Source organism: Caretta caretta, chromosome 2 (assembly GCF_965140235.1).
Source record: "Caretta caretta isolate rCarCar2 chromosome 2, rCarCar1.hap1, whole genome shotgun sequence".
Classification (NCBI taxonomy): domain Eukaryota; kingdom Metazoa; phylum Chordata; order Testudines; family Cheloniidae; genus Caretta; species Caretta caretta.
This window is the reverse complement of record NC_134207.1, coordinates 29,352,620-29,377,282: the sequence shown is the minus strand read 5'-3', so window position 1 is coordinate 29,377,282 and position 24,663 is coordinate 29,352,620. Positions and strand designations below refer to the sequence as shown.

General features: G+C 39.7%; 1 protein-coding gene across 3 annotated transcripts in view; it reads right to left on the bottom strand.

Annotated features, from left to right (window-relative positions):
* Positions 1–24,663, bottom strand: part of CSMD3 (CUB and Sushi multiple domains 3) — a 1,179,008-nt gene that overhangs the window by 1,051,133 nt on the left and 103,212 nt on the right. For all 3 annotated transcript variants that reach the window (XM_048841517.2, XM_048841518.2, XM_048841519.2), the window contains exon 2: positions 3,898–4,120. In XM_048841517.2, coding sequence (XP_048697474.2) covers positions 3,898–4,120 — 223 coding nt within the window. The remainder of the gene's footprint in view (positions 1–3,897; positions 4,121–24,663) is intronic.

Genomic DNA, 24,663 nt, shown 5'->3' with positions numbered 1-24,663 from the left:
ACAACTTACAAAAACCTGGATTTTGGCTAACTGCTCAGATCAAAAAGAAGAAACAATACTTTCATTGTGCAACTGCAGTCCTTTATAGAGCACTCAAAAATATATTATCTTGAGAGATATTAAATGGATTTTATTCATTTCACAGCCTTAAACTTTTCATGTACATTGAATATATACTCAGTACATTGAATATATACTCAGGCAATTTTCTTTCTCTACAGTTTGACATAAAAATACTCAAACATCTTGGAGCCCATACAATAAAAAACAATAGAATGTGACACCTCCCATACTTTCCTACTGTTATTACTCAATATCTATATGGATCCAAGCCAGTTAAAGCTAACTAATGATGTGAAAACAATTGCTTAGGTGTGCTAATGACTGCAAATTTTGAACAAGCCTAGGACTGGAAAAAAAGCATAAAATACAAAGCTGGATAAGGTTTGGGCTTCTGGAATGTTGGTTCACTAGTGGTGACTTTGCCCCACAACCCATATGAACAAAGTCTGGGGACATAAAGAAGTTATTTTACTTCGAGGACTGCAGCTCAAAAAAATATATAGATTAATGATAGAAGAGTGATTTGGCTCTCATGGGTTGTCTACATGGGGAAGTTTTGCCAGTTATATGCATCCAGTATCCACAATCTTTTAATGTTTTCTTCTACTTTTTCCCATAATAACCACCTTTGTGCCTCTCTTCTCCCTGCTCCTTTATCAGTCCTTGTAGTACTAATTTAGACTTTAAGCTTCTTAGGGTATACAACTGTTTTTTTTTCCTTCTGTAAAGCACTATGCTCATTTATGACACTGTAGAAATTACTAATAAGTAATATTCAGGTCTCAAATAAGACAGACCTTATTGACTCTATCCTTCATATTAGCAAACCTACACCTTCTTCAGAGAATGCACCTGATTTCCTCAGCCTCAGGGAGAGCCTCAAAACAGGATTGGAGCTAAATACTTGTATTGTCTGCAAGCAGTGATACAACATGAAGTATAAAAGCAGCTGTGGGAATACAAAGAGAGGCCAAACAGTCAATTATGCATGATGCACCATCCAGTCCCCAACTGGATAATAATCGAGTGACAGAGAGCATTCATCCTCACAAAAATTTGAGATGGAGAATTTGTTCTGACCTAATTTTCTTTTTGTGACATTATTGCATTTTCTTTGTGAAGGGAAATGCAATAATTTCCCTTCACAATGTGTTAGTACAATGATTAGGACGTGTGTTAGTACAATGATTATAATAAATAAAATCAACATTTACATAGGCTGGGCCCTACCAAATTCATGGTAAATTTTGGTCAATTTCATGGTCACAGGATTTTAAAAATAATAAATTTCACAGTTTGATACTTAAATCTGAAATTTCATTGTGTTATAACTGGGGAAATCCCAACCATAAGGGTGCTTTGGGGGTGACACAAGTCTATTGTAGGGTGGTTGTGGTATTGGCACCCTTACTTCTGCACTGTTGCTGGCAACTGAGCTGCCTTCAGAGCTGGGTGCCCACACCGCCCCAGCCAGTCCAAGGCCCCTTTAACTCCAGAGTGCCAGGGTGCTGGGCCTGGAGCCAGGGTCGGGCAAGGATGGGGGTGTCCTGGCCAAGGGATTCTACTATATGCCAGGCTCCAGCTGCTGGTCCTGGCAGGGCTATTGAGAGACGGGACTTCCTCTTCCCCTGCAGGGGACACTCCTTGGGGTGGGTCAGACCCACCTCCAGGAACCTCTCCTGGCTGCTCTGAAGGCAGTACCACTGCCAACAGCAGTGCAGAAAGAAGGGTGGCATGATATGGTATTGCCACTTTTACTTCTGGGCTGCTGTTGGCTGCAGCAATGCCTTCGGAGCTGGGTGGCTAGCCAGCGTCCACCACTCTCCAGCCGCTAAGCTCTGATGGCAGCATAGAAGTAAACATGGCAATGCAACCCCCCCCCCCGCCACAATAGCCTTGTGGCCCCCACAGCCCCCCTTTGGATTGGGACCCCAAGTTTGAGAAACGCTGACAGTACAAGATATTTACCATACCCAGAGGTCCAAGTCAGTGCAAATCATAGGACGGGAAGGGACCTAGAGAGATCATCCAGTCCTCTTCACTCATGGCAGGACTAGGTATTATCTAGACCAACCCCTGACAGATGTTTGTCTAACCTGCTCCTAAAAATCTCCAATGATGGAGATTCTACAACCTTCCTAGGCAATTTATTCCAGTGCTTAAACACCCTGACAGTTAGGAAGTTTTTCCTAATCTCCAACCTAAACTTCCCTTGCTGCAATTTAAGCCCATTGCTTCTTGTCCTATCTTCAGAGGTTAAGAAGAACAATTCTTCTCCCTCCTCCTCCTAACAACCCTTTGTGTATTTGAAAACTGTTATGTCATGTCTCTGTCTTCTCTTTTCCAGACTGAACACACACAATTTTTATAATCTTCTCTCATAGGTCATGTTTTCTAGACCTTTAATCATTTTTGTTTCTCTTCTCTGGACTTTCTCCAATTTGTCCACATCTTTCCTGAAATGTGGTATCCAGAACTGGACACAATACTCCAGTTGAGGCCTATTCAGCATGGAGTAGAGTGGAAGAATTACTTCTTGTGTCTTGCTTACAACACTCCTGCTAAGAAATCCCAGAATGATGTTCCCTTTTTTTGCAACAGTGTTATACTGTTGAATCATATTTAGCTTGGGGTCCACTATGACCCCCAGATCCCTTTCTGCCGTACTCCTTCCTAGGCAGTCATTTCCCATTTTGTATGTCTGCAACTGATTGTTCCTTCCTAAGCGGAGTATTTTGCATTTGTCTTTATTGAATCTCATCCTATTTACTTCAGACCATTTCTCCAGTTTGTCCAGATCATTCTGAATTTTAATCCTGTCCTCCAAAGCACTTGCAACCTCTCCCAGCTTGGTATCATCCATAAACTTTATAAGTGTACTCTCTATGCCATTATCTAAATTATTGATGAATACAGTGAACAGAACTGGACCCAGAACTGATCCCTGCAGGATTCCACTCGTTATGCCTTTCCAGCATGACTGTGAACCACTGATAACTACTGTCTGGGAATGGTTTTCCAACCAGTTTTGCACCCACCTTTCAGTAGCTCCATCTAGATTGTATTTCCCTAGTTTGTTTATGAGAACATCATGCTAGACAGTGCCAAAAGCTTTACTAAAGTCAAGATATACCATGTCTACCGCTTTGCCCCATCCAGAAGGCTTGTTACCCTGTCAAAGAAAGCTATCAGATTTGTTCTTGACAAATCCATGCTAACTGTTACTTATTACCTTATTATCTTCTAGATGTTTACAAATTGATTTTATTTGCTCCATTATCTTTCCGGGTACAGAAGTTAAGCAGAAGTTATGTGTGAGAATAAGATAAAAGGGGTTTGCTCTTAATGAGAATGCAGATGAACTCCTGCAACAAGGTAAAATATCGCAATAGAATCCTTTTTTTCTTTTTCTTTTTTTTTGTTTTAAATCCATGCCTCTCTCAAACTCATCCCCTTTACAGTATGGAAGCACCTGGCGCATGCTACTGGAACATATTTTAGTGAACATATCTTTGGAAGCTCCAAAACTTACTGACTGAACTTTGCACACAGTCCAGGGGTAAAAGCGAGCCGATAAATATCAGTTTGAACAATGAGAAAAACCTCTATAGATTTAAAAAAACAACAACAAATTTGTTATTATTGCTACAAATATTTATCTATTTCCTTTAAACAAATGTGGTGGCACACCTCATAGACTCTGTACAATGTCTGGTCTGAGTAAGAGATACAGTAAAGAGACACACTTCAAAGACCTTAGTTTTGATCTTGTTAAATACATTTAACGCAGCGATAGAAAAATTACATTTCCATAGGGTAGTGTTCATCATTTACCTTGTCCTAAAGTTTGCAGGATGAGGGTGTCCATCATATAATGATAAATAATCATACTCCTCTTCTAGAGCAAAAGACTGAAAGACAATCTGTATTCTGTTTCGTTCTTCTGCTATTATTATCCATGTACAGTTTGCACCATTTGGATATCCATATGGGAAGCCAGGACTTTCTATAGTGCCATTAAGACCTTTTAAAGTTCCACCACACGTATAAATAAACCCTGAAAGAAGAGAAAAGAGTAGATTAATAACATGCTAACAAAGACATACAGTAAAATATGCCAATGGAATTCATGGTCTCTGTTAATCAGCAAAATAAATTATTATGACATGCAATTGGCCTATGCTATCTTAGAAGTGACAAAGCTTAGAATATCATTACCATGTACCGTAGAAAGATACATATAATGAAGTCAAATGTCATACAAGCAACATGGAAGGCTCTGGACAACATTTTATAGCAACTATACAGAAATGTGATGGTTTTTTTTTCCCAACATCTTCTAAGGAAGTTGCTTGTCCATGATTCCTGGCAAAAGGCAAATTTTTGAAGCAGCCAAACAGCAGAAAATTAATGTTCAAGAGGGGAAAACAGTGCAGATTCCCTCACAGCTAATGTTATCATTGAAAAGAAGCTATATCATTATTAAGATGATGAGTTTGGGTGGAATCTTGAATGAAGGGGTAGCAAGCTGCACGTGACTTCATTCAGAAGAGACGGAGATTGTGTCAGTGTGTTGTGGAAAGGAGGCAGAAAAACTGAAACTAGTTAGTCTCTAAGGTGCCACAAGTCCTCCTTTTCTTTTTGCGAATACAGACTAACACGGCTGCTACTCTGAAACCTGAAATTATATTTGCTCTCCTGCCAGAGGAACTGTGACCACAATTTGTAATACAGATGCATATTAGGTATAAGATTCTAAGCTGCTCTTGGGCATCAAAATGATGACTGGTCAGGAGTATTTTTTTCCATGAGAGACTAATACAATATTCTTTCTCCAATGATATATGTGTCACCTCCAAATTAGGTTATTGTAATTAACTTTTGGGGGGGCTGTTCCAAAACTAAAGCTAGCATAGAATGTCTCCATCTGGTTGTTAAGTGGATTTTTCCATTGGGAGCACATGATATCAGAGCATAAGGAACTGCATTGGCTGTTAATAGGTTTCTGGGTTGAACTCAGAGTATTACTATTACCTAAGAAAAGTTCACAGCCTGATTACCTGAGAGATTGCCACTCTTCTTGTGCCAGACTGCCACAGCTAAGGCACTTGAGTTGGTCCACCTTTATTATAAGAGGAAAGGGGCTGCTAGCAGAGTATCATGCATGAGGAGTCCTTCATTTTGGAATTCACTCCTGCATCTCCTTAGTCCAGATCAATCACAAATTAGATTTGTTAGCCCTCCTGGTATCCTCCTAAATCCATCTCCCCGCTCCCTTTCCCCGGGATTTGGGATCAGGGTAAGCAGAGAGTCATAGAGCCATTTGCATTATGGTTTAGTTTTATTTTCTTATACTTGCTGGAAGATATTTAATGTCTCAAAGTGGGATGAGCTACACTTAATATATTTATATTATTTTGTGATTAACCTTATTGTGTATTTTCAATGTATGTAATGTTGCTCAGTAAATAGGATTTGTTCATATTTTGGCATTTATAAATCTAAGTATTGAGACACACAGCTCACATACATATGATTTAACTCATTAAATAATTTTTCTCTCAAGCATGTATGTCGACAAGCATGTGTGTCCACCCCTTCCTCTGAAGCATTATGCAGAAATCTTCTACAAAGATCATGTGATCATCCCATAAAATACATTTCCCTGAGGTTAGTAGTGGGAAGAACAGATTCAGTTTCTTCCCATCGTCTATATCTAAGTTTACCTCCCTCACTGCTAGATAGAAGCTGGCACTTATGGAACTCCTTTTATTACTATTTTACTTTGCATAGCACCATACCACAGGTGTACAACACCAAAAGAAAGGGAAAGCTCCTCTGTGGAAGGCATTTTGGAATTGCCTTGTCTGGTCTTACAGTCACACCATATGAGGTTTACCAACTGCTGTAAATTAGATCAGAGGATTCATTTTCATGTCACATTTGCCTGCTCACTTTCAGCTGTCAGCAGCTTCCATTGTCAGAAGAGTCTGTTTTATTTATCTCTTCCTGCATCTCTGCCTCATCAACTCGATCTATTTTTAAATCTCATCTGAAAATGATCTTTTATTATTTAACTCAGACTGTATAATTTACCTCTCTAAAAACTTTTGGGATATAGTTTGAATGGAAAAGACTCCACCAAATAAAGCTGAATTATTTACTAGTTATGTGCCACAGAATCCCGGATGAAATTCGCAAAGATCCAGGAGAAGCACAACCTTCTCAGTAACAAGTTTTCTAAAATCTTCATCAGTTTAAGCTTTTCTAACATTGCATCTATACGGGAACTCCATCTTTGAACACAATAGAGGAAGAACATGATGGAGAGCTGCACCTAGCTTTTTCTATTTGTTTTGGGCCAGCTCTAATAATATAGACTAATACATTTGGTTAAAAACAGTAGCAGATTTTAGCAAACATTCTGAAGCTGCACAGAAGTTCATTGTGGGTCACAATGCTGCAAGGAAAAGAACAGCTACTCCCCTCCCTACCCAAATAGGTGAGCCTTGACTTTGCCTCCTCAACTTGCACTAGGTATGAGGTTGTTGAAGATTATTTTCAGCCCCTTCTCCAAAGCAAAAAAGTGGGAACAAGAGAGGATTGAAGTGTGGCCCAAAGTCATCATTCAGTCCCTAGTCTGCTCCTGAGACACTGCCACTATGTGCTGCCCCTTGCTTAGAGATAGCATATATGTTGTCCAATTTCTTTAACATTATTTTGCTTATTAAATTCAGTATAAAGATATACAGGATATGATGAAAAAATCTGTATCTAAACAGGAGATTAAAGTTATCATATTCTAAATGAGGATTTAACTGAAGAGAAACAATGAAATATCATGTAAGATTAAGTGACAGTTAATACTGAACATAACATTATTAATATTGGGCCTCATTCTGCTTGTATTTTCATCTTTTAAGAATCTACTTTTTCTTCTACATATACATCTATTCTTCCCTCATCCAAGTCCTAATGTAATTATTCATATTTTGCAAAATGGTGTAATTCTATATTCTCTTTCAGAGAGAGTTAATGGTTACCAGAATGGTAATATACATTGTGTCATAAGACATTTATTCAGTTCTGGAGCATCAAAAACAAAACTGAAGTTTGATTTTGACTAGTTATGCTTTTTTGACCTTTAATATGAGAACATGTCAACGGAATCTATACACCAACTCCTTTAATCTCTGCATTCAGATAATTCATTCTGTAATACTTCTTTACTTGAACTCTTCAACTCTGATGGTCTAACTTGGAACTATTCAACGTACAATACAAGGTTATTTATTAACTGGCTCTTATTAGATGTTAAAACATCTAAATTATTTACATAAGACATAATTAGTGATGAGATAACACTTAGCACTTTTGTATTGTGGTCTTTTTCATCTGTAGATCTCAGAACTGCACACAGAATTCAAAATGTAAGTATTAGTTGCAAATTATTTCATTCTCATTTCAAGAGAATGGTGTCTCAGACTAGAAAGTCTGCAAAAGGTAAAAGTAAAAAGTGAAGTGTTCACTTAATTAAATGTGAAAATGAATATAATCAGAACAATATGCCCTTATTTATTTCTATTAAATTCAGTTTATTTATTCTGATTCTAACTTTTCAATTTGCAAAAGGTTGTTTGCATTGATCATGTTTCATTACATTGTCAAAACATGGTTGACGCACTTCATGGAGCACTGTTCTTGCTCTCGCCACCTTTGCAAGTTCCCTCTCCCTTCCCTCATTAAACATCTGTCATTCACACATGCTTCCTCAGATAATCATTTCATTTCTTCCACAATATTCAGTCTGTCAAACTCTGACTTCTCCAGTGCTGTCAGCTTTGTCCTCCTATTCTTGATTGTCCTCCATTCTGTTGGCTCCATGGTCATAGTCTTCTTCAATTCTGCCCTCTCCCCTACACTTGAATCTTTCATTCCCCTCTCTTAAGACAACATGTGCTTACTCCACACCTATGCTCTTCCTGTTCCTGAAAATGCAATAACTACTTTAACTTTGCCCACTACAAGATTCTTTTCTTTTTCAGTTTTTCCCTGTTCCTAGCCAAAAAATGTGTTCTCTCTCTTTCTCTCTCACATACACGCGCACGTATGCACACGTGCACAAAGTTTCCTTGCCTTCCGAGAACTGCTCTTTTGCTTAACCAGTTTTATAGCGGCATCCATTGTAATAACATGTGGTCAATTCAGTAACATTGATTACCAAAAACCAAGAACAAAACAGTTGCTAACTAAATTAGTGATCCTAAACACAAAATCTTCTCGGTCTCCTTTTACTGCTAGATCTGTACCCAGAATATTGCCACATTAATGTTGGGACAGAATTGAGCCTATTCAGTAGCACATGAGCTCTCCACATGCCTCTGATTTCTTCTCATATATGCCCTCCTTTATCCCAGTCTTTATGGTTAAGGTCTCTTTACATCTGTAATACACATCCCCATCCCTCTAACCTCTTTCTTATCTCCAGCTTCTCACTCTTTCCTCTGTCTCATTACCATCCATCTTCAAACACACATTGTGCTTCCTGTCCTTAAAACCTCCCTCAGTCACATCATCCTTATTCCACTGCATCACCTTACAGCTCTTTCCAAAATCTGTCTACTCACAGAACCAAAATTCCATTCCCAAAACTCTGATCTTCTTCAGTCTAGCTTCCACCCCCTTTACTCAACCAACTGTCCTTCTCCTTGCCATGGCTAAGCAGCACTGTTCCGCACTCTGTCTTTGGTCTCTCTATTGCCTTTGACAACATGGACCAATCCCTTCTTCTCAAGGATCATCTCTTCAATTAATTTCAGTGTGACTACTCTTCTGAGTCTCCTCCTACCCCTTTGAAAACTCCTTCAGTGCCACTTTCAATAATTCTTCTTTCTCCCTCCTTCCATGTTGGTGGTGTTCATGTATCAATGCTTGTTCCTCTCCTCCCCCACCCTCTACACACTTACTTCTTAGGTGTTCTCACTTGCTTCCATGGTTTCAGCTAACACCTTTACACAGATGTGCCATAAATCTAGCTTTATGGCTGAAATTGGATCTCAGCACTTACATGTCAGTGACAGCTGCCTTAGAGAAAGAAATCCATCCCATTCTGTCTATCTCATCTCCTCTCTCTCCATGGATGACCCACTACCTTTTCAAAATAAATCTCTCATCTTTCTTACTAAACCACATTTCTCTCTAAACTTTCCCTTTTTCCCAGTTGCTCTATTAGTTAACTCCCCTGTCCTCCCTTTAATCAGGACATGCAGTCTTTGTGCCTTCTTGGACTCCTCTCTGCTGTTCCTCCCTCCCCATAACACATACTCTCACCAAGCCCAGTTACCTTCTCTTTGCAACATCTTGAAATCAACCCATTTTCTTTGATTCTATTGCTAAAGACCCGACTCATGCCCTAGTTCTCCTCCATTTTTCCAGAACATTGTGCTATCATAGAAATAAACCTCGCTTCCTACCTGTCTTTTTACTGGCTTTCATTCTTCGTACCAAGTTCACACTTCAACTCACTGTCAAGGTCCAACCCCTTCCATCTATTTATCAGATTGAATTTCCTCTTCTTCTTTTCCATGTCCTACATTTTTGTATTTCCCTTCAGGACTTTCATTGCTTCTTCCCACTTTCAATTCTGCACCTTTTTCAACCATACCCAATGCTACCATAGTTTCCAACTAAGTAATTCACACAACCTTTCTCCCCTCTTTCAAACCTCTCCTGAAATATCCCTTCTTACAGCTAGCTTTCCACAATCCCAGCAACCTTGTATTTCCAGTATGATGACTGCCCATTTGCAAAAGAAGCCAGGGCAAAGTAAAATCAAATAAAATTATCCATTTCGATTCTACAATAATATTCTCCCAAGAGCAATATTTATATATTTTGGAGTTCTTTTCTCTCTTCCTTCCTTCCCTTTTCCTCAGTCACCCTTTCTCTACATTTAAACTAAGCTCTTTGTTCCAGTGGACATGTCCATTGCTTTTATGGAGCCAATATAAACGCTGCTAAAATGTCACAGATCCTATGTTTGTAAAATGTAAAAAATAAACTGTTCAGATCTGCTCTTAAAACTTTCAGTAGAGTCAAGATTTTTTTAAAATTAGCCACATTGCCTTTTCATTTCATCTTTGTGCCGCAAAGCACTAAAAGTGTTCTTCAATTGTTTTGTTACTCATGGACAAGGAGTGGTGTTGGAGTGTTTCCTCTCTGCAAGCTTATCAGAAATTGCACTAATTTGTTGACATAATAGAATTTCTCTAATAAATAAAACTACATCCAAGAGAAGAATTTTTTTTAGGAATTTAGCTTCTAATCTATTATTCATAACCATTTTAAAGCTATAGCAAAGACAATTAAGCTCTTCTGAAGATATTGGGCTAAATTCATCCCTCTCGCAGGGAGCAGGGATGAAAGAGGCCAGTTCTGTTCCAGTATTTGTTGGCACTGGCTTAAAATATTGTGGCCAATTCAATGACTTCCTAGAGGAATTCCTATGTGCCCATACTATGAAGTAAAGTATCCTCTCCCACCTGATTAGAACCCTATTTGAGAGCAACAGTGCCTTCCAAAGGGGTAAATTCTCCTCTCTGGTTCAATAGACTTAGCTAGCTATTGCTGGTTCCATTTCAAATCAACAGAAGTCTAACACAAGGCTTGATTCACAGATCTGAAGTAGACTCCCTGTACTTACAACTGAAAGAGATAGGTTCCCCTCAGGTAAACATTCTTCCCTCTCCTATAACTTTTCTATTAGAGAACCAGCACACCACCTTTAGTATATCAGGTTCAAAAGAATTTCAGCGTCTCCCACATGCCCTGTCCCATATCTAGGCTGATGCCACCTTTCTTTGGGCCAGATGGCAAGAGGCCTTTCCTCACCTATATAGAGATGGAAGGGTACCCAAGAAGACTCTGCCCCTCCTTGAGGGGCTGTGCAAGACTTCAAAAAAGAAGGTCCCTGCATTCTGAGAAGCACAGGAGCTGCTCACTCCTACTCCACCCCAGGAAGGAGGAGGCTGAAAAAGGAGCCAGAAAGGAGCCTCCATCCTCCCTACCAATCCTTATTCACCAGAACTACTCTGAATTAGAGTTGTGTAAATAATGGATTTTTTGATTTTCTGAAAATTCTGAAAAATAATTACCCTCAGCCCCATTTTGGTCAGACAAAAGGTTTTGCTTTGACAAAAATCAAAAGGTTTTCTCTTGATCTTAACCATTTTTAAATGTTTTTGATTTTTTTAAAATATAATGAAATGAATTTGTGGAACAATGTCATTTCAAACTGACAAATCAAAGTATTTCATTTAGACAAAATGTTGAAATAAAATGTTTGTTTTATTTGTGTCAGTTTTCCTAAATTGCTTAGGTTGGAGAGGGAAAAAACCCTTAAAATTTTCAGAAAAAATCCAGTCTTCCACTGCTTTCCCTTCCACTTCCTTTTCTCGCTATACTCAGAGGGACGTTAATGAGCCACTTCACTTTGAATGGTCCCTTGAAATATGTGTTAAGAATTTATGCTAAATAAATTTTTCCACCTTGTATTTAGCTGTGATGCTCTGAGCAGGGGCTAGTCTACCCTAGGAATCCTACATTGGCACAGCTGCACAGATGCAGCTGTGTTGCTGTAGCGCATCTGGTGAAGACACTCTGTGCCGACAGGAGAGAGATCTCCCATCAGCATAACTCCACCTCCACCAGAGGCAGTAGCTATGTCAGTGGGAGAAGCTCTACTCTGCACCCAGCTCGACTCTGAATTAGAAAGAGTCATAATAATCCAAAATGTTAAATCTGTGAAAAATGGTAAAGATTTTACCTGTTTTTCAGCGGTCTAAATGGACCTTTTTGTGTGTGTCAGGAGGGGAGGGGGGGAGACTTGCAATTTGTTTATTTAATTAATTAATTAATTAATTAATTGAAACCATTGCTGACTTTTTCAGTGACTGAAGACTGGGGTCTCGGTAAACAAAAAATGTCAACAAGTTTTATGATGTATACAAATATAAATATCAATAAAATTGTCATGAGACATATTTTTCATAAGAAACTATTTTTCATTTCACAAGAAAGCCCTTTTCAACAACAACAAAAACAACAACAAACCTGTTGTTTGAAAAATGTCACCTACTTCTTTTACCATTCCAGACACGTGAAAAGCTTAAATCAGCTGTTACTGGCAGAGAAAGATGGTCACCTATTTCTCCCTGAAAACACCCACCTCCCACCTCCTCTACACAGTCACATTATACTGGCCCTAGTCATCCCTTCAGGACTTAGTACTCTTTTTCTGTTCTGTTTAGATTCTAACAGTTCCCCAACCGCCATGAGATGAAATCCAGTCCCCCAAAGAAGTCAGTGGCAAAACTCCCAGCATTTCATCCCTGGTGTCTGAGCATCCTTCATTCCTAGAGAATTTCAGAATTTCTTCCCCATTTCCCACAGATATTTTTCGCCTGTCTTTTGGATCAGAGACCCACTGTTCCAAATAGTCGCCTCCTTCTTCATATTAATGGAGAAGTGTAATCTTGCTATTGTGCCTAACATCTGGGTGACAGAACTAGACATAAAAATAAGCCAGGGCATTTGGAATCTCATCACACAGAACATTACAAATCCCCTCTGGGCAAGACAGATTGTAACATATGCTGCCAAATCTGAAGGGGAATCCTGTTATATATGTCTGGGGAGATGGTAGATAGGTATTAAATTTTTGGAAAGACGATAAAGATTTGAAATCATTTAGTTGCTGGCCTCAATCTCATTCAGCCCCCTGCATCTTTCCCCTGGGCATAATAATAGCAACCTTAAACTATGATCTCCCCACTTCAAGAGCTGTAAATCCTGACAGCTGCTTTATTAATGGCCAGAAAAATCCTTCTACTTCTGAAGTGGAAGATACCCACTACAATTGAACATCTACAATTTGTGACAGGGTCGGGCCAGATGGCTACAGGCAGATATATTAGCCCCAAGTTAAGTAGGTCCCTTTTCCCTGGGTAAGGTAACAGGGGCGGTTCCAGAACAATCAGGAACCTTCTGGAGACAATTAAGACAGACAGGCTGATTAGAACACCTGCAGCCAATCAAGAAGCTGTTAGAATCCATTAAGGCAGGCTAATCAGGGCACCTGGGTTTAAAAAGGAGTTCACTTCAGTTTGTGGTGCGCATGTGAGGAACTGGAAGCAAGAGGTGCTAGGAGCTGAGAGTGAGAACGTGGACTGTTGGAGGACTGAGGAGTACAAGCATTATCAGACACCAGGAGGAAGGTCCTATGGTGAGGATAAAGAAGGTGTTGGGAGGAGGCCATGGGGAAGTAGCCCAGGGAGTTGTAGCTGTCGCACAGCTGTTCCAGGAGGCACTCTAGACAGCTGCATTCCACAGGGCCCTGGGCTGGAACTCAGAGTAGGGGGCAGGGCCGGGTTCCCCCCAAACCTCCCAACTCCTGGTCAGACACAGGAGGAATCGACCTAGACTCTGGGTTCAGAAAAACGGCCAAGCTGAGGGCTGCCGTGAAGCTCCAAGGCAAGCAAATCTGCCAATAAGTGCAAGACCCACTCTGAAACAAGGTAGAGGAGGAACTTTGTCACAAATTGAAGATTAGTACAGTAATCTCAGCAGCTTGGCAGCCATAAAAAGAATAGCTTATCAAAGACAAGACTGAAAATAAATAAATAAAGACTTCATTTCTGATTACACAGTTATTGTCCCCTGTGCTAGGAAATGAACACATGCCCTGTAATACAAGAGCAGTTGCACAATATAGATTCTATTAGTTATTTCATTGTCACAGTTCCCTCTCAGCAATGCTAACAAAGAAGGCAAAGGGCCTAACTAGTCTTCAGTGTAACATGTAAAAAGTGTTATTGTTTATCATTAAAACAGGAAGATTTTTTTTCATTTTTTTTAAACACTGTCTGGTTTAGTTCTACTGAAGAGCCAGGAAAAGGGGTAAGAGAGATTGCTATCAGCACACTCTGAGCTCCTAGGATAGACTCGAGTATTTCTGTGGATTTTAGAAATACCATATTGTGATTTGCATGGAGTTCTCCAACTCCTAATTAGTCCCCAAATATCATATCTTAGAGCAAAATTTATGAGTTAATTAATAAAATAGTAAGCCTTTTGAACAACCAGACCCTGTTTCCATCCTCGTCATTTGCATTAAAGGCAGTTGTAGGTTATTGCCAAAACCAAAGAACCATGTAACAGTGGGATCCATTTGAACCTTCTGACAAAATAATTTTATCATTTAATTGAGTCCTAAAGCATTATATACACTAGGCTGACAATTAAGCTACATTAAAATAACTTGGATGCCCATTATACTCAGGACATTTATATCAAACAAACCAATTTCACATAAAAGTGTTTTAAGTATAAATTACTAGTGTTTGTTTGCAGTTCTATCATGATCATCCTACTGGCCTCCCTTTGAGCTTGATGGGGAGGCACCACTCCCCTCTCCTGGTGGGCAGAGACAAGTTGGGCCTGCCTCCCATACTGGAAGCAGAGGGGAAGGATGGGAAGGATAAGAGGCAGGCCTTTCAGCTCAGTTGGGCTGGAGCCAGATGTCTCTAGCCCACTGCAGGCTTCCAGCTCCACTACTGAGCCATGTAGCACCCTGACCCCAGAGGAGACAGAGTGCGGTGAGGAGCTGCTGGGTCTGCCCGCTGCCATTTACTCAGAGAAGACTGAGGAATCAGAGACTGACAGAGCCCTGCCAATGGACTGTGTTAGGAAATAGTCCAAGGAATACAGACATTAGTCTAGTGGTGCTGTCACAATAGGAGTCTGCATTGTGGTAGGATCCCTGCTGACTCAGTGGCAGGATCCCTCACCACTGTTAGGTCCCCGGGGTAGGACCTGGTGGACTAGGGTGGGCCTGGGTCCTCCTACCACCTGCTGCCAACCCCACCTCTGGGTTGGCGGCCTACTCAACTAGGCCTGACGACTTGTGCTTTGTGTATTTGCGATCTGCTCTAGCCAGAAGGTTGGCTAAAGACTGTTCTCTGGTCTGCCCTGCCCAGAGCATCAGAGTCCAAGACTGTATAAATTGCTGTCTGCCCCTCCAGGAGGTTTGGGCCATAGACTGATTAGCACTCAGCCCAGTTGAAGGGCCAGAAGCCTACAAATTGACCATTTATTGTGTGATATAGTGAGGCAAAATGGCCTCCCTCCGACTTTGATGGGGAGGGATGACCAGCGGCCGCTACAGGTGGTACATGCAATTGTGTTAGTTTCAATTAACATTGTTTCCTTAAAGAAGAGACTTTCATATCTTGCTTCAAAATGTAAGAGCATATCCTATTGCTGCCTCCAGGTTCATGGAAGGTTCCAGTTACAAACCAGAGTACTTTTACAGCCTCTACACAGCAGAACTTGGAAGCTCTCTGGAAAATCTCCACCTGCTTCATATGCCGCAAAGCCCAACTCTTTAGGACTCCGCTTGAAGCAAAGCTTAGAGGAATAGCATTAGAAGTTTATGGCTTGGCTAAACCATTCACAGCCTTAACCATTGCATTCTTTCCCAGGCAAATGCTACAATTCCTATTTAAGAAGCTGGACCATTCAGACTACAGCAACTAAGAAGTTTAATATCAGATCATAGAATATCAGGGTTAGAAGAGACCTCAGGAGGTCATCTAGTCTAACCCCCTGCTCAAAGCAGAACCAATCTCCAATTTTTGCCCCCAATCCCTAAATGGCCCCCTCAAGGATTGAACTCACAACCCTGGGTTTAGCAGGCCAATGCTCAAATCACTGAGCTATCCCTCCCCCAATGATGTCGTGCCCTGATGGATAAGTTAGTGTTGTGAACAGAATGGATAAGAAATTAGTCTTGGTTTGGATCTTAGACCATGTTTATTGTAAGGAAACAATCATGGCATAGCTATGCCAGCATAACTCTATCGTGTAGAAGCAGCCTACAGTGACAGAAGAGTACTTTCCATCACTGTAAGAACACCACCTCCCTGACTGATGATAGCTAGGTTGACAGAAGAATGCTTCCTGGTTTCTACACCAGGGGTTAGGTCAGCATAGCTACAGAGCTCAGGGTCTGAAAAATCCACACCCTGAGTACCATAATTATGTTGATATACACCAGGCCTATGACAGCACTAATGGAATGTAGAAGAGGCCTTACAGAAAGCTACAGCAAAAGTAACTTGCTAAGATATTACATACATTTAGTAGTACTCTTTTAAATTAAAGTTAAAATGGCCAGAAGATGTAATTACAGATTTCACACTAATTGGCATATAGCAGAATAGTAAATGTAACACTGAATTTAGTTACATTTTATTTAAAACCCAGAGAAAAAGCACCAGCTTCAGTACATCACATCTGGTTATTTGGAATCCAGCAGCAGTCTCAGACAGCTGACAGGGAGTAAGATACTGCAAAACTAAGTCACCCAGCATAGCTAGTTAAGTAATTGATTTGAGAAAGTAGCATGTGATCTTTTATAAGTGGATATATTTCCCTCTGAAGCATCAGAGGTTGCCTTCCTCCCTTGAGTTCGGCTAAGATGAGATTTAAAACAAAACAAAAAAAGCAGCAAACGACCAAAAAAGTTCCAGGAAGTAATCAAGTATGAGCTAAACATAATCAAATAAATATTGGTGGTGGATTGAAGTGAGCCTCAACAAGGTTAGAAAAGGCTTGGAAGACTGAGTGATAAGAGATTTAAGAGAAAATTGAGGAGATGCTGCTTTAAGGGAGTTCTGCCAATAGAAATAAAAAAATCTATGAAAAGGGAAAGGGGGAGCTCTCCATGATTACCCGTTCTGTACTCAATCTTCCTATACTCACAAATGCCTTCTTTATGAAAAGACACCCCTCAACATGAGGTCAGATTTGTTTTAGACGTAAGCAACCTAAAAAGCCTGTCATTCACAAAACTGGGATTGCCTTTTTTTAAAAAAATCAAGTTTCTAAGAAGAAACCTAAAAACTCCTGCTTTGGATTCTCCTTGAAATTTCTCTGAAAGACAGACATAGGCAAAAGCAAAAGCAAAAAAAAAAAAAAGAAAGGGTTGTACTATTAACTCACTGCCTACTTGTCAAAACAACATTCTGGAGTAGCTAGTTATTACTATTTTCTATACAGAAGAGAGTCTTCTAATTCTGCTGCAAATTAGAAGTCATATTTTACTGAATTTTCATCTTTTTAAAAAGGTAGATTCTCACGAGGCTGCAATAGCTTTAAAGAAGAGGTGCAAATACTTACCATTTATGTCACTGTTACAAAAGATGCTATTGGCCTTTGGCTACTACAGTTATAATACACTAACATTAATTTGCAATTGCATTTGATTAATTGTCCAAGGCAGCAAAATTCAGTGTTGAATGTATTTGGGAAGCACAATGAGAAGGTCTATTGGCACAGGAAAGAGAGAAATGTCTGCTCCTAGACAGAAACTTGAACAAATATGATGTAAATAATAAGGTTTTTTTCTTCCGGCTGTTGTTATGATAAACAAAAAACAAACTAAATCATAGAATCATAGAATATCAGGGTTGGAAGGGACCTCAGGAGGCCATTTAGTCCAACCCCCTGCTCAAAGCAGGACCGATCCCCAACTAAATCATCCCAGCCAGGGCTTTCTCAAGCCTGACCTTAAAAACTTCTAGGGAAGGAGATTCCACCACCTCCCTAGGTAGCACATTCCAGTGTTTCACCACCCTCCTAGTGAAAAAGTTTTTCCTAATATCCAACCTAAATCTCCCCCACTGCAACTTGAGACCATTTCTCCTTGTCCTGTCCTCTCCTACCACTGAGAACAGTCTAGATCCATCCTCTTTAGAACCCCCTTTCAGGTAGTTGAAAGCAGCTATCAAATGCCCCCTCATTCTTCTCTTCCACAGACTAAACATCCCCAGGTCCCTCAGCCTCTCCTCATAAGTCGTGTTCCAGTCCCCTAATCATTTTTGTTGCCCTCCGCTGGACTCTTTCCAATTTTTCCACATCCTTCTTGTAGTGTGGGGCCCAAAACTGGACACAGTACTCCAGATGAGGCCTCACCAATGTCGACTAGAGGGGAACGATCACGTCCCTTGATCTGCTGGCAATGCCCCTACTTATACATCCCAAAATGCCATTGGCCTTCTTGGCAACAAGGGCACACTGTTGACTCAACTAGGGCACACTGTTGACTCACAAGGACACACTGTTGATACCTTTAATGTAAAGGGCCATAGACTCTAAAGCCTATTTGACTCCAATGTGAAGGACTTGACACTAGGCTGGCTCTCTGACATTGCTCTACTAAAGATCAAAGAAGGATTGAAATAGCTTAAAGGAGAGAGGGTGTGGTCAGAGACGTTCAAGCAGCAGCATCTTTGCTCATTTTTTTTCCTATAATTTCAAGCATATGAACTTGGGGATCTTACAGCCAAGTATGTATTTTATATCATTAATAATTTTAATAGGATTTTTCTTTTATTACCAGTACTTTATCATGTTTTTACTCATAGCATGGGGAGCATTGAGTTGTTTTTGATAAATTTGCTTTGGTTAAGATCCCAAAAGATACCTCTTATGAGAATCAGATGGGAAAACGAAGGGACAACTGCCCTGGAGCATCCAGGCCTTAACTGGGTTGCCACAAGGATTCATAGCTCATTGAGATTTTCTTCCCCTTCATTAAAAGTTTTGGGGTTTTGCTGAAAAACTGAAAACCTTACAACCAAAATCTTTCATTTTAAGACCAAAATCTTTCAACAAAAAAAATGATTTGTCCATCAAAAAAGGTTTTAATAAAGAAAAACACTTTAACCAAATGCTAGTATTTTTATGACACATTTTTTGTATTGTGGCTGTGCCCAGAACAACAACATCAATTACCATTGCTGTAGGCACAGTACCAACTGGTATTAAGACACATTTCTTGCTCAAAGAGTATGCAATCCAGGTCCATTGCAGAATAACGTTTTATGTCCATTCTGGCTATTAAAGTAATAAATGATGTACCATGAGTTCCTCTAATTGTGGCACTAGCAATAGTTCTTTCTGAAGTATTAATGGGTTCCTTTGCTTTTTCATTTGCTCATAACTTTTCAAGATGATTCACCTTTGAGCTGAAATTTTTCATGCTTCATTGGTGCCAGAAGGCAGAGGAAATTTGCTGTTGTTGCTGCGGAGGGTTGTTTTGGTCACTTTTTAAAGTTTGAGCAAAATCCCAGCAGCCATTTTTTGAGTTTGAAGAGGGAGAAGAAAATAACTCACCTCTTCTCGAGATAAAGCTTTTCAGGTTTTAAAAAATTCTCACTAGTAGATTTCTTACTCTTAGTAATCAAACTAGTCTACAGCAAAAATCTGCAGGGGTTACTGAGGAGTAACACCTGTGACAGGTGGAGGAAAGACTAAAAATAGAGTTACAAACAAATGAAGTTTCAGTCACTCAAGTATAATCAGGGGACATTTGCTGAGATTTTCAACTTCAAACAAAATACTCTCTGTTTTTGGATATCACTAAGGCTGTGTTAATTTTTGTACTATAAAAGCACGGCTTTGTACAAAGATATGATGCATGACAGGTCCCGCCCCAAAGAGCTTACAATCTGGGAGGTAAATTAACAGAGGGGTGACCTGACTAAGTCACACAGGCTGCAGGAGGGTAGACCCAGGAACAAAACCCAGGTCTGCAGTTTCCCAATCTACTGCTCTACCTACTGGTCCACACTGCATCTCTGCTGAACTCAGGAATTTCTGAAAAATATTCACAATAGTGACACCAAATAGAAGCCTAACCATGGGCAAGTCTTTCACATCTGGACCAGTAACCATTAAGTTAATTAAGCCTTCTGAAAATGGTTTTAATTAATAGAGATTAAAATGCTAGAAGACCTTGGAGGCAATCAGTGTGACTAAACTGGTGTTATCAGTGATGGGAAGAATCTGGGGTTAAATTGTCTAGTGTAGATATGGTCTCAGTGGGCAGGGCTAGTTGTTCCTTCTCTCTGATGAGCCCGTTAAGGATGGTGCTGTGCTAGGACTATTGCAGGAAGGGGATTTTAAATGTCTCGTTGAACCAAAGTAAGATCTTAAAAGAAAGTGTCTCCATGCCAGGGACAGAAGAAAGTCCCCTCATAGAAAAACTCATTTTTATTAGTCTTCTACCAGTAACAAGTGATCCTCTCCCATACACTTTCTGACAAAGTGTTAATTTTAAATGTGGTGTATAAACAGCCTAGGAAATAAGACTAGGTGAGGAAGCAAGGGTGGGCACACTCTTGTAGAAATAGTGCTGTTACAGCAGGAGAACTCACAGTCAGCTGTGGAGGAGCTTAATGAATACGTCTAAGTTGAGAAAGCAAACATAGAAGTAATAGAGTCCAGAGAAATTAAAATAAGGGATCTACAGTATCCAGATATAGCTTGGATGTAGCTATGTAACACGATATGTAAGATTCAATATGAATACAGTTAGTCCTCTGCTTTAATAAATCATGTTTGCAAATACCAGATTTAATTGTTGGCTAGACTGAGATCTTTTCATTTGTATGTGTTAAGGGAAACAGATATATGTTTATAGTGTATATTATCACCTGATAGGAGTAGAGGGAGATTCAAACATCCTTAGTTCTTTAGAAATGTCTTGTACATAACAACTTAAAGTACACCACTCATCAGAAAAAAAAATCCATTGTTCGTTAGTCTTATAACAGCAACAGCAACCTTGACACAGGACATTTCCTGAAGATTAATGACCAATTGGTGTTTAATGGCCCAAGGCAAAGCCATCAACTCTTCCCTGCCAGTCATTAATCCTCAGCAATGCCCTGGACCTTTTGTTATCACTTTAATAACACACATCATTTTACACAAAAAATGTGACTCTTGCATCTTTAATTGATGTGCTACCCAGCTTCCGCTTTGTCATCATGCGTTACTGAATGTGTGTTGTCCATTTTCCAGCACCGCTCTGTGCTTTCAATAACTAACATCTCTGAAATTAATCAGCATCCTATAGGTCTCAAAATGTAAGCAACAAGACTGCTGGCTTGCCACGAATAATCATAATATGCAATATAAAATATCTGCAAAAGGAAAGACATTACCTTTGAACAAACAAATGTAGTGAGATAAATTATTGCAGTACGAAAATGCACAGACATCTAAAGACCCACCAATCTGCACTTTACTCCGCTGTGTGAGCATGAGAGAAAAAAAGACTGTATATCTGCATTTCTTTGTGACTACTCAAAGTAAATCGGTTACATCCTGGGAACTGATCATCATTCCAGTAAGAAGATGCATTGACTAATGGAAGTATTAGTATGGAAGTGTTGGGGGGGGGTTATATTCATAAGTATACAATAGTTATTTGTATTTTGATCTTTAAAATGCCATATAAAAATTGCTCATCCATGGTTCTGGGCATCCTTGAACCACCAGGTTCATATTTGAAAAGTGCTATCCTACTGTTCTTTCAAACTAAAACTGCACACATACCGCTTTATGTTTGGTGAGTTGTGCCAGATGAATAATTAACTCTCTGGTCCTGTGGGTTAACTATCTAAGGACATGAACTGGGTCAGTACAAAGACATATTACAGAAAGTTGCGTAGTCTTTACCAAGGAAACACGTGATGGAACAGATTTGTTTTCAGAAGCATGTGTTTTTTTATATTATGTTTTACTGGGGTTTTTTAAGTAGAGAAGAGCCTTGCATGAATTAACTGAGAGGCTGCTCTAGACATCTCAGGAGACATGAAAAAGGACACCAAGTTAACAGTAGTCAGGCAAGAATCTTAGAGGAATAATAAGGAACAGCACCTCCTAGCATAGTAGAAGACCTGGGCAGAAATGTTGGCAGGGAACTCAAGAATTTCTCTGAAGATGAAGATGATAAGGTTAAACATTTTACTATTTTTCAGTAGCTAAATGTTTAATTATAATACAGATATCCAAGATGGAAGGAAAATATTTTCAGTCTCTATATTGCAACTGTTTGACCTCAGGAACAACATGACCTGTTCCTTCTTCAATAAACCTAATTGCCCCCATTCTGTGCATTGTGGCAAGGAACAATTTGGCCTTGTAACATCACACAAAGGAAATGTCTCAGCAGAGTCTGCTCCTGCTGATGGTTCTGCGTCTCCATGAAGAGAATACACTGCTGACACCAGCACACACTCTTAGGAAGTCAGTCAGAGGATGTCTTTGTAACTTCAAATATCAGGAATAAGACACTTCTCATACACAGGAAATGGAACTTGTGGCAGTGCAAAAGGGCCCTGAAGGACAAGTTCTTTTTTAAAGTATTTGCAGGGATTTTTCCTATATGATCTTTAACTCTTGTTATATGTGCACAGTATCTGTATGTGGTCTTTCAAATGTGTGTTCAATGGTGCAAGCAGAGAAAAGGATATGTTGTCAGTGTTACTACAGTTCCGCATGGGTATAGATTTTTAAAACCATATATGGTATAGTCAGTACTGATTCTCTGATGTTAAGATGAACTTTTGATTAATATTTCACACAAGTAGTCCTGGATCAAGCATCTGCAGGAGAAAAGGTACTACTACATTCCTCTAATCAACATACACAAATAGCCAGGAAGCTCAAGATGTGTTTGTGTGCACGCCTTTAAAATATTGAATAAAGAATCCTCTTTGCATTCATTACAACAAATCTCCATCTCTTCTCTTCAAGGGACATGACAGGACCATAGTGAAAGTATAAAATGGTGTAAAATGGATGAAACACATTTGATGTTTAACGTAGCTGCACCCATTTACATCACTCAGTATCTGGTCCAATTAGTACAGCTCATGTTATCCCAATGAGCAAAAGCTTTAAACAAATAAAAATTGGTAAGGATCCTTGTAAAGGCTATTGAGGAACCTTAACCACCATCTCAAAACTTCCTTAATAATAACCCTCTCTTCCTCCTGCCCACACAGAATGTCTACTTTTCTTTGTGTTACAGAACTTCTATATCAGTGAAAAGTGTGATGGGATAATGAATTTAAATTAGTGCTTAGGGTGTCAATAGACGTTTTTAAAGCAGCAAGGAGTAGTATATTCTTCTCTCTCTTATTTACTATCTCTATAATTAGGGCTATGTGATTATGCTATCAATACCGTGAAACAAAAATGAAATCCACATCTAGTATGAATAATTTACCCAATGTGCATGGATACTGCAGAATTTTCAAACAAAAAGTAATTATATTTTTTGGTCTCTCTTAATTACTTAGTTATAATTCGAGGGATGTGACTAAGTTATTAATATAGTGTAATAAGCTGAAATCCATGCTCAGTGAGCCTAACAACTTTTAAAATTAATACTTTTCTCTTTGGTGTCAAGGATCTGTTGACTGTTGAATCACTGCAGCAAATTGTGAATGATTTGTGGGGGGAACGGGGGAAATGACTACTCAGTGCACTCAGAAACCCAGAGGGCTAGGCTGTAATTGTTTGTTACATAGACAACACATTAAATAATGCTGGAAAAGCTCTTTGAACATGCAATATAAAGTGATCTATAAAGGCTAAATATTGTTACAATGATTATGCTTGATTAACTGAAAGCTGGGGATAATTCATCTGTAAGAATAAATATCCTAGGATGCCAGTTTAAGTAAGCAAAAATTAGCTGCAACTGTATTTGCCTGCCGAGTACCACTACCTTCAAACAGGGCTCTGTATAAGTGCAGCCATTTTCACGCATATACGTGAGTGGTCAAGGTGTTCGATACCACCCACACCTGAAAACTCCCTCCATTGAACCCTCTCCAAAAAAAGCCCAAATCAAATAACGGGGATAACTCAAAGGAGTCACAACTGAAAGAAGAAAAGAAGTACTTGTGGCACCTTAGAGACTAACACATTTGTACTCCTTTTCTTTTTGCAAATACAGACTAACACGGCTGCTACTCTGACAACTGAAAGAGTAATCATACTGTGATACTGTTGCATTTCCAGGTGCCTCACGCTAAAAAGTACATTGGAAAGATAAGAAAAAGGACTAGATTCACAAAGGGATTTAGGCATTGTGATCCTGAGTGTTGCAGTGCCTAAATTTTAGGTGCCTAGAAAAATCACAGGCACAATGCTGAAATTCAGAAATCCTTGACAATAAATGGGAGAGATAGGCACTTCAGACTATGATTCACAAAAGCCAGCATGCTAAGCGGGGAGCTGCCTTAGCTAGCCAATGGAGTATACTGGCAAGAGGGGGTGTGTCGTAAGCCCCCGTCCTCTCCTGGAGTTTGGTACCTATCTTTGCTAGCAATTCACGGCCGGACACGTCTCTCCTACTGTCGGGGGGCTTAGCTCCCAAAGGTCTTTCTTGTGGAAATGAGTTAGGCACCTTCCACACACAGGAAAACATGCTTACCTAATAAGTGTTAGTTCAGTGGTTACAGTTGTTACCTAAGATGTGCAGCAACCCAGGTTCAAATCCCCCTCTACTTCATGGGAGAGAGGATTTGACCTGCAGTCTCCCATCTCTAACCCCTGAGGTGAAGCATATTTTTATGAGGGACTCCCTCCATCTCTCATGTTGCAAAGTTATTCTACTTTGTATAAATAAAGAGTCATTGAAGCAGGGGGGACTGGACCCTGGGTGTCCTACCTCCC